A 12,626-nucleotide genomic window follows, 5' to 3' on the forward strand; every position below is an offset into this window, starting at 1 on the left:
GAATTTCCATCTCCTGTAATAATCCACCGGGCTTCTGATGCTCGATCTTAACTTGCTGGCAGTTCGGGCACTGACTAACAAACTCAGCAATATCTTTCTTCATGCCGTCCCACCAATACAAACACCTGAGATCCCGATACATTTTAGTGGAACCAGGATGAACAGAATACCGTGCATTATGGGCCTCGCCCATAATCTGCCGCCGTAAGCCCGCAACGTCCGGTACACAGAATCTGCCGTCATATAGTAATACTCCTTCAAGCGAGATCTCAAACTGAGTCTTTGCTTTATTAAGAGCCACATCTCTGTACTGAATCAAAAGAGGATCTTCAAACTGGCGCTGCTTTACCTCCTGAATAATAGATGATTCAGCAACTGCACAAACAGAAATCCCAGAATCTCCAGAATCCGCCAAACGAACTCCGAGGCTGGCCAGCTGATGAATATCACGAACCAAATCCCTCTTATCAGATGGTACACCAACCAGACTGCCTACAGACTTGCGGCTAAGCGCATCAGCTACCACATTGGCTTTCCCCGGATGGTACAGAATATCAATGTCGTAATCCTTTAGTAACTCAAGCCATCTCCGCTGCCGCAAATTTAGCTCCTTCTGCTTAAAAATATACTGGAGACTCTTATGGTCCGTATAAATATCAACATGGACCCCATATAAATAATGCCGCCAAATCTTCAAAGCATGAATTACTGCGGCCAACTCAAGATCATGAGTGGGATAATTCTTCTCGTGCAGTCTGAGCTGCCGAGAAGCATAGGCTATGACTCGACCGTGCTACATCAATACACAACCTATCCCAATACCAGAGGCGTCACTATAGACAACATACCCGTCGGGTCCCTCTGGAAGAGCCAAAACTGGTGCTGTAACCAATCTCTCTTTCAGCATCTGAAAGCTGCGCTCGCAGGCATCTGTCCACTGGAATTTCGCTGTTTTCTGAGTAAGCCTCGTCAGTGGTGCTGCAATAGAAGAAAAATCCTCCACAAACCTGCGATAATAACCAGCTAACCCCAGAAAACTGCTCACCTCTGTCGGTGTAGTAGGCCTGGGCCAATTCTGCACAGCCTCAATCTTCTGCGTATCGACCCGAATACCGTCTGCACCTACAATATGGCCCAAGAATGCTACAGAAGTCAACCAGAATTCACATTTAGAGAATTTGGCGTATAACTTCTGCTGACGGAGAATGCCAAGTACTGTCCTCAAATGATCTGAATGCTCCTCGGCTGATCGCGAGTAAATCAGAATATCATCAATAAACACAATAACAAACATGTCCAGAAAAGGCCGAAATACCCGATTCATCAGATCCATAAATACCGCTGGAGCATTAGTCAGCCCGAAAGGCATAACTCTGAACTCATAGTGCCCGTACCGGGTCCTGAAAGCAGTCTTCGGGATATCTGACTCCCGCACTCGCACCTGATGATAACCTGAGTGCAGATCTACCTTCGAAAAATATTTAGTTCCCTGCAGCTGATCAAACAAGTCATCAATCCGGGGGAGGGGATATTTATTCTTAATAGTCACCTTATTCAGCTGCCGGTAGTCGATACACATCCGTAGTGACCCATCTTTCTTTCTAACAAACAATACCGGCGCTCCCCAGGGTGATGTGCTGGGTCTGATAAAGCCCTTATCCAAAAAATCTTTCAGCTGCTCCTTCAACTCTTTCAATTCAGCCGGTGCCATCCTGTACGGAGGAATAGATATAGGCTGCGTGTCTGGCAATAACTCTATAGTAAAATCAATCTCCCACTCAGGCGGAAGGCCAGGAAGCTCGTCAGGAAATACATCTGGAAACTCACTGACGACCGGAACAGACTGAAGGGTAGGTATCTCCGCTGCAGTATCGTGCACACGAACCAAATGATAGATATAACCCTTCTGGATCATCTTCTTAGCCTTGAGGTATGAAATAAACTTACCCCTCGGCGATGCTGTGGATCCGAACCACTCTATAACTGGTTCCCCTGGAAACTGAAAACGGACTACCTTTTTCTGGCAGTCAACATTAGCATAACAAGAAGACAACCAGTCCATACCCATAATGACGTCAAACTCAAGCATGTCTAACTCTATCAGATCAGCCCTAGTGCAACGATCATAAATAGTCACAGAACAATCCCTATAGATCTGTCTCGCTATAACAAAATCCCCAACTGGCGTAGCTACCTCAAATGGCTCTATAGGCTCAGACACTATCCTAATTTTACTAGCAACGAGCGGGGAAATATATGATAAAGTAGAACCAGGGTCAATCAATGCATATACAGATCTGGAGAAAACCAGTAATGTACCTGGGACGACGTTTGGCGAAGCCTCCTGATCCTGGCGGCTGGCCAAAGCATATATGCGGTTCGAGGGACCGCTAGAACCTGAAACGCCACCGCGGCCTCGACCGCGTCCCGCCGGTGCTGGCATACCTCGCCCTCCAGGGCGTGAAACAGATGGAGCAGATGATGAACCGGCGGCTGACCCTGTCGGCTGAGCCACACTACCAGAACCGCTAGCCAACGGACAATCTCTCATAAAATGGCCCTGACCACTGTTATACCCCATTTTAACCGGGTCGAAGCGGAGTACAACATATTGGTGATTCCTATATTGCTTTGTTTTAAGGAGTCGCCACCTAATTGATTTAAGGTGAATTAGGGCACCTAATTATTAACTAAGGTAAAGCTGGCTAAACCTCCGTTAATAGTCTGCTTAATCAGTGTGATTCTAAGTAAGGGTTCTATATTATCCTAAAGGGAAGGGGTTAGGCATCCTCTAGGATCCGTTAACTACGGTTGTCCGGCCAAACTTAGGCTAAATAATCAATGCTAAATAAGGTGCTTAAATTTTAAGAAAAGGGTTTATAATGTCACTAAAGTTTTAAAGGGAAATATAACAACGCTGTTTAAAATAAAACTTATAAATATTGCTAAAGCTTGGAATAAAAAATGTTACTTAAGATAAGATTTGCAAAATATAATAATCACGGGTTTTTCCTTAAATTAACTACCCATTACCCGAAACTAACTCTACTAGTTCTTCTATGGTTTCATCTAAGCTAAGTGACAAAATAAAGTGTTAGTCATATAGGTAAATCAAAATATACAATGAAAAGTAAGATAGAGGGGAAAAAAGAGCGAACGGATCAGCCCATTCTTAGGACTACTGCGGTGATCTTGTTTTTGCTATTGGGGCTTTGGCCCAGAATCTTTCTACACAGCTGAAGGGGCTGACTCGAGAAGAGTGTTTCAGCCCAACGCCGAATGCGGAAGAAGACGAGTTCCTCGAACTCACAAGCGGTGGTCATGCACAAAAACGAGAGGAAAAAGATTAGTATGTGATCGATAAATATGGTCGAACATATAAGATACGGACTCAAACAGATCGGTAAGTTAAATATATATATTGTGTATATTTAAGTATATATGCCCGATTCGGCCAACACAAACACGACAGAGTCAACATAAGACAATATCAAATCAACATACGTCTCGATCCATGAAGCAGGGGCTAATAAGAGGAATTTTCTGGTCAAATTGGATTCAATGCCTATGTATCAAGGCTGCCAGGTGCTCAAGTATGTTTCAAAAGACATCTTTAGATTGTTTAACTCTAAAACGACATCGAATCTCCTTAAGATAATATAAAACACCCCAAGAACTGAAACTGATGTATGTTAATAGCTCCAAATAGCATATCCATTTTTATCTTATGCTAATTTTAAACCAGATTTGTTTATCCTATCCACAAGCCATCATTCTTATCATAGTACAATCTGGATACGCTTTCTCTATGTTACAATTCTAGCCCTTCACATTACTATGTCATTACTAAATTGCATTAAACAATCTTGTGTTATAATCATGAGCAAACAGAAACCAATCACAGATTTAACTACTAATCATGCCTGACCTAACAACGAACACTTAAACAAGCTCAAACATCCTACTAACTAATTGTCCAGATTTATACGACGATGTGCAACTTAAACCAACTAGCATGATTAACTCATACATCTGAATCGACTGAAGTCAATCTATCGCACATAATATAGGTAATTATGTAAGCAGAGCCCAATTCGATACTTAAATCATCACACAAGACTGATTAGATCCGAATTAATATCAACACACAAAACAGGCTTACCAAGCTAATCTAACTAATCAGCATATTTTAAAAAAACCTAACAACGATTAAGAAAGCATAGATTAGGCAGGAAATGAAAGGGAAAAGGGGAAATTACCTTCTTCGGGTGCAGCGAAGTGAGGCTTCGAGTCTCCGATCTACCTCGAAGCACCACGAAAATCGAACTTGCGTACGTTCGAATTCAGACCAATACCCGAGGCAAGAAAAGAACAGAGTGCGTATTTGTGACGATATCAATGAAATTAAAGAAAAACTGGTATTTTCCAAAGGAGGACTTGAGCGATTAAACACTCGTATTTGCGGGGTGTTCACAGTGCTCTAACTCTTTGCTTTTAGGGAATTTTCGTGACCAAGAAAAAAAAAGACCTTTGCGACTGAAAGCTTTGATTTTTTAGAGGGAGGGGGTTTCTGCGTTTTTCCAGCCTCCACTTTCAGATTAGGAAGACAATATTTATAGGGGTTAACTAGGGTTTTGCTTGTGAAGAAAAGAGAGAAGAGCGTGGGGGACATAGGGAAGTGGAAGGAACAGCAGCGTGGGGGACAGAGATAGATGGAGGCGGCAGAGGGGAGTGGGGTGTGTCAGAGGAGTGGTGGAGATGTCAGGTGAGGGAGATGGAGGAGAGAAGGAGAAAGAGAGAAAAGGGAGATGAAAGAGGTGCGGCTGAAGAAGAAATGGAACCCTAGTGGTTCCTTTTCTTAAACAGCGGGTCGGGTCGGGTTGGTTTGGGTTAGTGGACTGGGTATTGGGTTTTAAAAGAATGGGCTAAGTGGATGAAAATGCGGGCTAGGAATAAATGTGGGTTGATTTTATGAATTGGTCTGAAAATAGTATGAGTTGATTGGGCTACTACATTAAAACAAAAAGACCAATTAAAATTACTTAATATAAAATGTGCAATTATTAATACTCGGATAATAAATTATATGTCGTCATAATAGCAGTGCAATAATATTTGAAATTCAACCGTAAGTAAATGCTGTTATTTAATTATGCGAAGATAAATGCGATGCGTGTGCGTAAGACGGTAAAAGATGCTGAAATGATAATTGTGATAATACTAGTAATAATAATAATAATAGTAACAAAATAATGATAATAATAATAATAATAATAATAATAGTAATAATAATAATGGTAGTAATGACGGTAGTAAAAGATAATGACAGGATAATGAAATGTCGGTAAAAAGCTAGTTATAGTAAAAATGCAAATAATTATTTTTTTTAAAGTTGCCAAAATATTAGAAGTGAAAAATAGGTATTTTGGAGAAAAGGTGGGACAAAATTGGGTGTCAACAACTTGTCCCTCTTTGCCCGGTAATGATGAAAAGAGTTGTCGGGCAAAGACGTTGACTTAGTAGCCTATTTTGTCCCGACTAAAGGATTATGGAGGACTAAGGGTAAAGAAAAATTACGGCCGAACTCTGGTCTCTGAATCGCCTACATATCTCGGGCTGCACGAGAATCAGGCCGCGTGTAGTTCTGGGATGGCTACGACACCTATGACTGGCAAATCACGATTGGTGCGAATCTTTGCAAATTTATTGTCCCAGTGTCGAATTATGATGACACTGGGTATTGTGATAGAACTCTGAAAGCTGAGTGTGCCGAAACGCGAACAGGAAATTTGAAATTGGAGCCAAGTGTTCGAGATAGATCTTTGACCCTTGTCGGGAAGTCTGCCTATCCTTCCCGACGTATTGCCCCATTTCGCTGCCGAAGAAATACTTCCACGTTGTGCTAAAGCTCCTGCGAAACTTTAAACTAGATAAAAATAGTCAGTAAAAATAAATATTGAAATAAAGCGATGCAAGTGCGGTGCAATGCGGCTGCGAGCGAACGCAGGGGCATTTGAAAATAATAATAAAACAAGGCAGGTGCGGTGCGATGTCTTATGCGGAAATTTTTCAAAGAGCGGTGCGCAGCCTTATGCAGAAACTACAAAGGGCGGTGCGCAACCCATGCAACATGAAAGGCGGTGCACAGCCTTATGCCGAAAATTTAAAGGGCGGTGCATGGTCCCGGCAGTATATGAAAGCGATGCAAAGGGCGGTGCACAGCCCATGCATCATATGAAAGGCGGTACACAACCTTATGCAGAAATTACAAAGGGCGGTGCATGGCCCATGAAATATATGAAAGGCGGTGCACAGCCTTATGCACAAATTTAAAAGGGCGGTGCATGGCCCAAGCTATATATGAAAGCGATGCAAAGGGCGGTGCGCAGCCCATGCATCATATGAAAGGCGGTGCACAGCCTTATGCAGAAGGGCGATGCATGGCCCAAGCAATATATGAAAGCGACGCAAAGGGCGGTGCGCAGCCCATGCATCATATGAAAGGCGGTGCACAGCCTTATGCAGAAATTTAAAAGGGCGGTGCATGGCCCAGGCAATATATGAAAGCGATGCAAAGGGCGGTGCGCAGCCCATGCATCATATGAAAGGCGGTGCACAGCCTTACGCGAAAATTTTAAAGGGCGGTGCACAGCCCATTCAGCATATAAAAAGCGGTTGAGCCCGAAATGTCCTATTTTAGGGTGGAAGAACCCAAATATCCTATTTTAGGGTGGAAGAACCCAATATCCTATTTTAGGGTGGAAGAACCCAAGTATCCTATTTTAGGGTGGAAGAACCCAATATTCTATTTTAGGGTGGAAGAACCCAATATCCTATTTTAGGGTGGAAGAACCCAAATATCCTATTTTAGGGTGGAAGAACCCAATATCCTATTTTAGGGTGGAAGAACCCAATATCCTATTTTAGGGTGGAAGAACCCAAGTATCCTATTTTAGGGTGGAAGAACCCAATATTCTATTTTAGGGTGGAAGAACCCAAATATCCTATTTTAGGGTGGAAGAACCCAATATCCTATTTTAGGGTGGAAGAACCCAATATTCTATTTTAGGGTGGAAGAACCCAAATATCCTATTTTAGGGTGGAAGAACCCAATATCCTATTTTAGGGTGGAAGAACCCAATATCCTATTTTTAGGGTGGAAGAACCCGATATGTCCTATTTTAGGGTGGACGAACCCAAATGCTGTGCGTTTGCGAACAATGATGTTGTGCCTTTGCGGGGTATTTGAAAGTAATAATGCAATGCAGGTGCGGTACTTTTGCAGTGCGGGACATTTGAAAGCAGTAGTGCGTATGCAGTGCGGGAAATTTAAAGCAATAGTGCATATGCAGTGCGTGGTATTTAAAATAGTAGTGCATGTGGTGCGGGGAATTTAAAGCAATAGTGCATATGCGGTGCGTGGTATTTAAAATAGTAGTGCATGGCAGAGCATTCAAAAGCAATAATATTTGTGCGTGTTATAGGAAGATTCAAACCGCTCGATGCGCAGTCCCTGCAAAGCTGTAAGCATACTTCGACTTTCGCAACTGGAAGCCTTAGTGATATTTCACCTTGCTAAAATGTTTCCATGAATAAAATTCCTGCGCTCAAAGAAAATTATGAGTTTCGAAATTTGTGTTGATTTTGAATCATCCTTGAATCACCCTTTGCTTCATGACTTTCGTGAGGTTTTCTTGATGCTAAGATTCGTATGCCGTGCATTATCGCTGAGGAGTAGCTAAAAATTGGTTCTGCGTTACTCAAAGAAAATTTGTTAGTATAAAAGGAAGTGGTTGCCTTGTGTTGAACATTGAGCTTTGGCTTTGAATCTGTGCTTCTCGTTGCTATGCCATTGCGGAAATCTGATTATGTGAATATGGCTTGGGATAAGCCGTCTGCAAAATTTCTCCAGTTCGACTTGGGGGGAAATTGGAATTTTTATTTATTAAGACCGGACCCAACATGGGCGCCTACGTATCCTGCTACTAACAGGAATCAGGTCGACCGTAGTTCATTTCAAAAGTCTAGAAAAGATTACAAGATAGCGGCTATTCCTAAAGATGGGCATGTGGAGAATGATATTCTCAAGTGGCGAGATGATGTCCCTATCAGTCTGCTTGACTTGTTGCACGCTTTCTTTTCAAATGCCTTGGTGCCAGTTTCGATGAATCGCCCTTAACAACAGTTGTGTTTGTGTTTGCAATATCACTGGTTGAAGGCTCTAGCTGTAGCTTTATTTTGCCACTTTCAATCATGCTTTGAATCTTAAATCTTAGTGCTGGACATTCTTCAATGTCATGTCCTTGAATGTTTGAGTGATAAGCACAACTCTTAGATAAATCAAAGTTTGGCGGTGGATGCTTAGGTATAAATCCCTCCTTTGGTTGTAGAATACCCTTAGCACTCAACCTCTCAAATATATTTGCCAGTGGTTCATTTAGAGGAGTGAAGCAAAAAGATTTCCTCTTCTTTTGATGTTGAGAGCTTGATTGTGCTTGGTGAAACCGTTGTTGGTGGCCTTGCTGGGAGTTTTGCTGACGAGGACATTGCATGGTGGCGTAAGATTGAAAAATTTGGTGACTTTTATGGCATTGCGCTTGATGCATAGTCGTGGAAGCAAATTGGTTTTCCTTCATTTCACTTTGCAGATTTCCCAGTATCTTCGCTTGGAAGGTTTGGTGAACGTCTTGTGTTGCTGAGCTATCTATAATTCTTCCTTCTTGAATGGCATTTTCTAGTTCTCTACCAATCCTAATCAAATCAGAGAAGTTGTGTGCACAAGCTCCGAGCAACTTATCATAATATAAGTCTTCCTGAATTTGGATGAAGGTTGAGATCAATTCCCTCTCGGATAATGGAGGATGTATTTTTGAAGCTTCTAACCTCCATCGTATGGCATATTCTTGGAAAGATTCATGTGGCGTTTTCTTTATTCTAAGCAAATCGGCTATGTGCGGATCGCCTCCATTGTTAAACTCGAATTGCTTTATAAATCCGCGGGCCATATCTTCCCACGTAAGCCATTTGCTAAAATCTTGTTTAGTGTACCAATAGAGTGCTGATCCTGATAAACTTTGAATGAACAATCTCATTCGTACGGCTTCAATATGTCCAATACCAATTAATCTGCTGCAGTAGTCCTTTAAATGAGCGACGGGATCTCCCTTCCCATCGAAAGTGTTAAACTTAGGTATTTTGTACCCTGACGGAAGCTCAACGTTTGGATGCACACACAAATCTTCATACTTCAAAATCTGGAAATTCCTTGAACATAGCTCTTCATTAATGACTTTCCTCAAATTGTGGAGTTCTTTTCCCAAATCTTCATGGTAAAGCGACTTGATTTCCTTTCCAGGCCTCCTGTATGGGGATATTGTCAGTTCGTTTTTCTTACTTTTCACGAATTGAGCGGTGGTTATGGAAAATTGAGGATTAGGAATTATCGCTACTTGATCGGGAGTGTAGGTTGAAGGTATTTGTGGAATGGTATAGGTAGGATCTAAGTGAGGCGAAATGGCTAAGGAAACGTTGCTGGGAGTTGAGGTTGTGTTAGGAAGAAGGCTTAAGGTATTTCCCAGATTGGCTACAATATTTTTTCGAACCACCTTTCCCCTGCTATCGTTTTGTTCTTGCACCAAACCCATACCGGTGTTGAAAGCTTCAAATCTCTCTGCCATTGTAGTCTCGTCCTTAATGCAGATTCGCAGCCAAAACAATGTTCAATGCCAGACAACCTTTTAAAGAGAAAAGTAAAACTTCATAAACAAAATAACATGTCAGTGCATGAAGTAAAAGCTTCATAAACAATAAATATATATCTTTTTTTTTTTAAGTAATCTAACTAAGCAGGCTCTAGATTAGAGACGACTTGAGTCATATAAAAGGAACGAACGGACGAAAATGAATCATCAGCTATTTAGCTCTGACGATTGAGAATGAATCGGAAGAAAGAAAACTGCATTGGAGTAGAACATGCTATTTGAAAAAAGTTGACTCATATCGAAACGCCAAAGCTTGGTTCTGAGTTAATTCTTACCAATTCCAGCATATCTTTTAAAAAATTTGCCCCAGTTTTAGAATGTTTTGAAAAATGTCTTGGGTTGCATTCCAAAATTGTCCCAGTTTCATGCTTCTTCGTTTGGGGAATATTAAAATTTGTAGTAAATAAGACCGAGCCTTATATAGGCTGCCTACGTATCCTGTATCCGACAGGAAATCAGGTCAAACGTAGTTCGGGTAACATGCAAATAGGAAAAAAAAATTCTACCCCAATATGACCGAGTCCCTATGTGGGCTGCCTACGTATCCACCGAGGAATCAGGTCAAGCGTAGTTCGCCCTTTTTTTTTTTTTTTTTTTTTTTTTTTTTTTTTAATAATGCAAGAGATTAGCTTAGAGAAGATCATGATTGATCGGGCGCAAGACAGTTGAATTTAATATACCCGAGAGTTACGAAGCACTGGCGGGTTGCAAAATGTCAAGGACAGGAGACCTATGAGATTGTCTTTCGACTTGTATGCCAAAATTGAAATTAATGGGCGCGCGAAGATAAATTTCAGCGACCTAGAATGGCGCGATTGACTGAGCGAATACTCCGCAGAAACAAGGTACTTGAACAGTCATTCTTGAACAACTTGATGGCAAAAATCGAACAAATATCGAGAAGTGCCATTTGATAGATTGGACTAATAAATTTGGACATCTACCAATTTAAGAAACGATAAATGCTGAAAATGATAGAATTTGAAAGTAAAAGTTCCATGACGTAAACCAAGTGCAAGATGGATTCTACGAGGCATGGAGCTAACGGGCCAAATGTTTCGTCGTTCGAGACAGAAGATCATACCCGTAAAAGAAGGACACAAAAAAAACTCTGGAATTTGTAGTTTGATGCGAGACAAATTGTTCGACACTTTAAGATTGGAGTAACGAAGCAAATAACAATAAGAGAATGCCTTTTAAAACAAAGTTGGAATGATAAGAGTTAACTTTAAGGATTTTCAAGGTTGGTATGCGAAAATTAAGAGATTTCCTCCGACGATTAGAAATTTATCGGGAGTCATGCTAAGAATGCGAACGATCTTAAAGGTGCTCTAGACTGGCTAAAGTGCGCTAACCGCGGAATAAATAGTTTTTTTTTTAAGTGAAGATGATGCAAAATAATTAATGAACGATATGCAATTGTGTGGCAAAGCAAAATATGAATTTTCTTTTATTCTGAAACAAAAATGATGTTAGTAATATCAAGTAATAACTTTTCACAAATAAATTCAAATAAGAGCCTGCAAATAAGTTTAAGTAATGAGCTTGGCATCAGGTGATAATCGCAAATAAATTGAAAAGCAAGCATATTGCAAATAAATTCAAGTAAACCACTTAGCAAGCAAGCAAACACCTTACAAGGTTTATAACACAAACATTGATAAGACGTCCTAATATGCAGGGACCTCTTTATGCCAGAGGTAGGTCTAACGCCACATATTCGAGATTATGATAGAGGGATCCAAGCCATTTAATCGGACACTTGAGTTTGGGATTAAAAGAGGCCAAATTCTATTGAATAAAAGCGAGTACATCAAATAAACCAGAATACATCACGGATAGCATAATATAAAAACAATCAAGAACTTGGCCTAAAATTTGCATTTGATCACGTTGACGGTTGAACCGAAGATGATGCTCCATTATCTTGGCCCTGCTCCCGTACTTCCCAAATATTGCATTATGTTCGTCATTTGATCCCACATCTCGGAGCGAGAAGGTCTTATCCAAATTATTTTCCCATGACAACGCCCAAATGCAATAAACACTCTCAACCCAGGCGAAACTTAATTAAATTAGAATCCTAATAGAAAATTTCCATACGTAACCAAATAAGGAAAGATTGTGAGATCAACTCTTATACAAATTTGTCCCTCTCTGCTACTACACATACAAATATCAAAGAAAACTAGATGGTTCAAGGCGTTATTTAATTCCCAGTTAACACCAAAACGACTTTAGCTTTAAGGAAACCAGTTGGTATCATTTTCCTCGTTAGTTCTACCAAATACATCCTTTAGCAGTCACAACTTAAATAAAACCTTGCTGAAAGAACAAGCCAAGGAATGTTTCCAGGAAAAGATAAGTGCTTGAAGGTTTTATTTCGGAAATTTTTAAACTATTGTGACTTAAAACAAGGTTTTCAGCAGTGCAAAAGTAGCAAAATCAGGTTTAGCTCAACAAACATTTTCTCAAATTAATGGGATTTTCACCAAGCGTAGCATTCTGTTCTTTAAAAGAAAAGCAACAGCAGTGATTTTCATTTGATGAAGAATCTGCTCATTTCTAAGCATGTTCATTCCCATGAAAGTGGAATATTTCAGCAGACAATAGAAACTCAAGGCAAAATTTAACACAACAGCTCAAGCGTAGTGCAACTTCTACTTTAGAGAGGACATAGCAGCAGTTTTCTATAGTAACCAGTCGTAACAGTATCTGAAGATTATAATCATCTTTAGCAGCTGCTCTTTTCAGTGCAACAAGTTATATATATATATATTTTTAAGAATGTAACAACATAGCTCCCCACAAACATGGACAAAGTAACACGATGAGGCAACACAAAGAGAGTTCTCTATTGCGGTA

The 12,626-nt window shown here is 40.6% G+C and overlaps 1 protein-coding gene across 1 annotated transcript; it reads right to left on the minus strand.

Annotated features, from left to right (window-relative positions):
• Positions 1-8,108: 8,108 nt before the first annotated feature.
• On the minus strand, positions 8,109-9,677 carry LOC132601249 (uncharacterized). The gene has a single exon (XM_060314351.1). It carries the CDS (start codon positions 9,675-9,677, stop codon positions 8,109-8,111), a length of 1,569 nt encoding a protein of 522 aa, XP_060170334.1.
• Positions 9,678-12,626: the final 2,949 nt, after the last annotated feature.

Source organism: Lycium barbarum, chromosome 7 (assembly GCF_019175385.1).
Source record: "Lycium barbarum isolate Lr01 chromosome 7, ASM1917538v2, whole genome shotgun sequence".
Taxonomy (NCBI): domain Eukaryota; kingdom Viridiplantae; phylum Streptophyta; class Magnoliopsida; order Solanales; family Solanaceae; genus Lycium; species Lycium barbarum.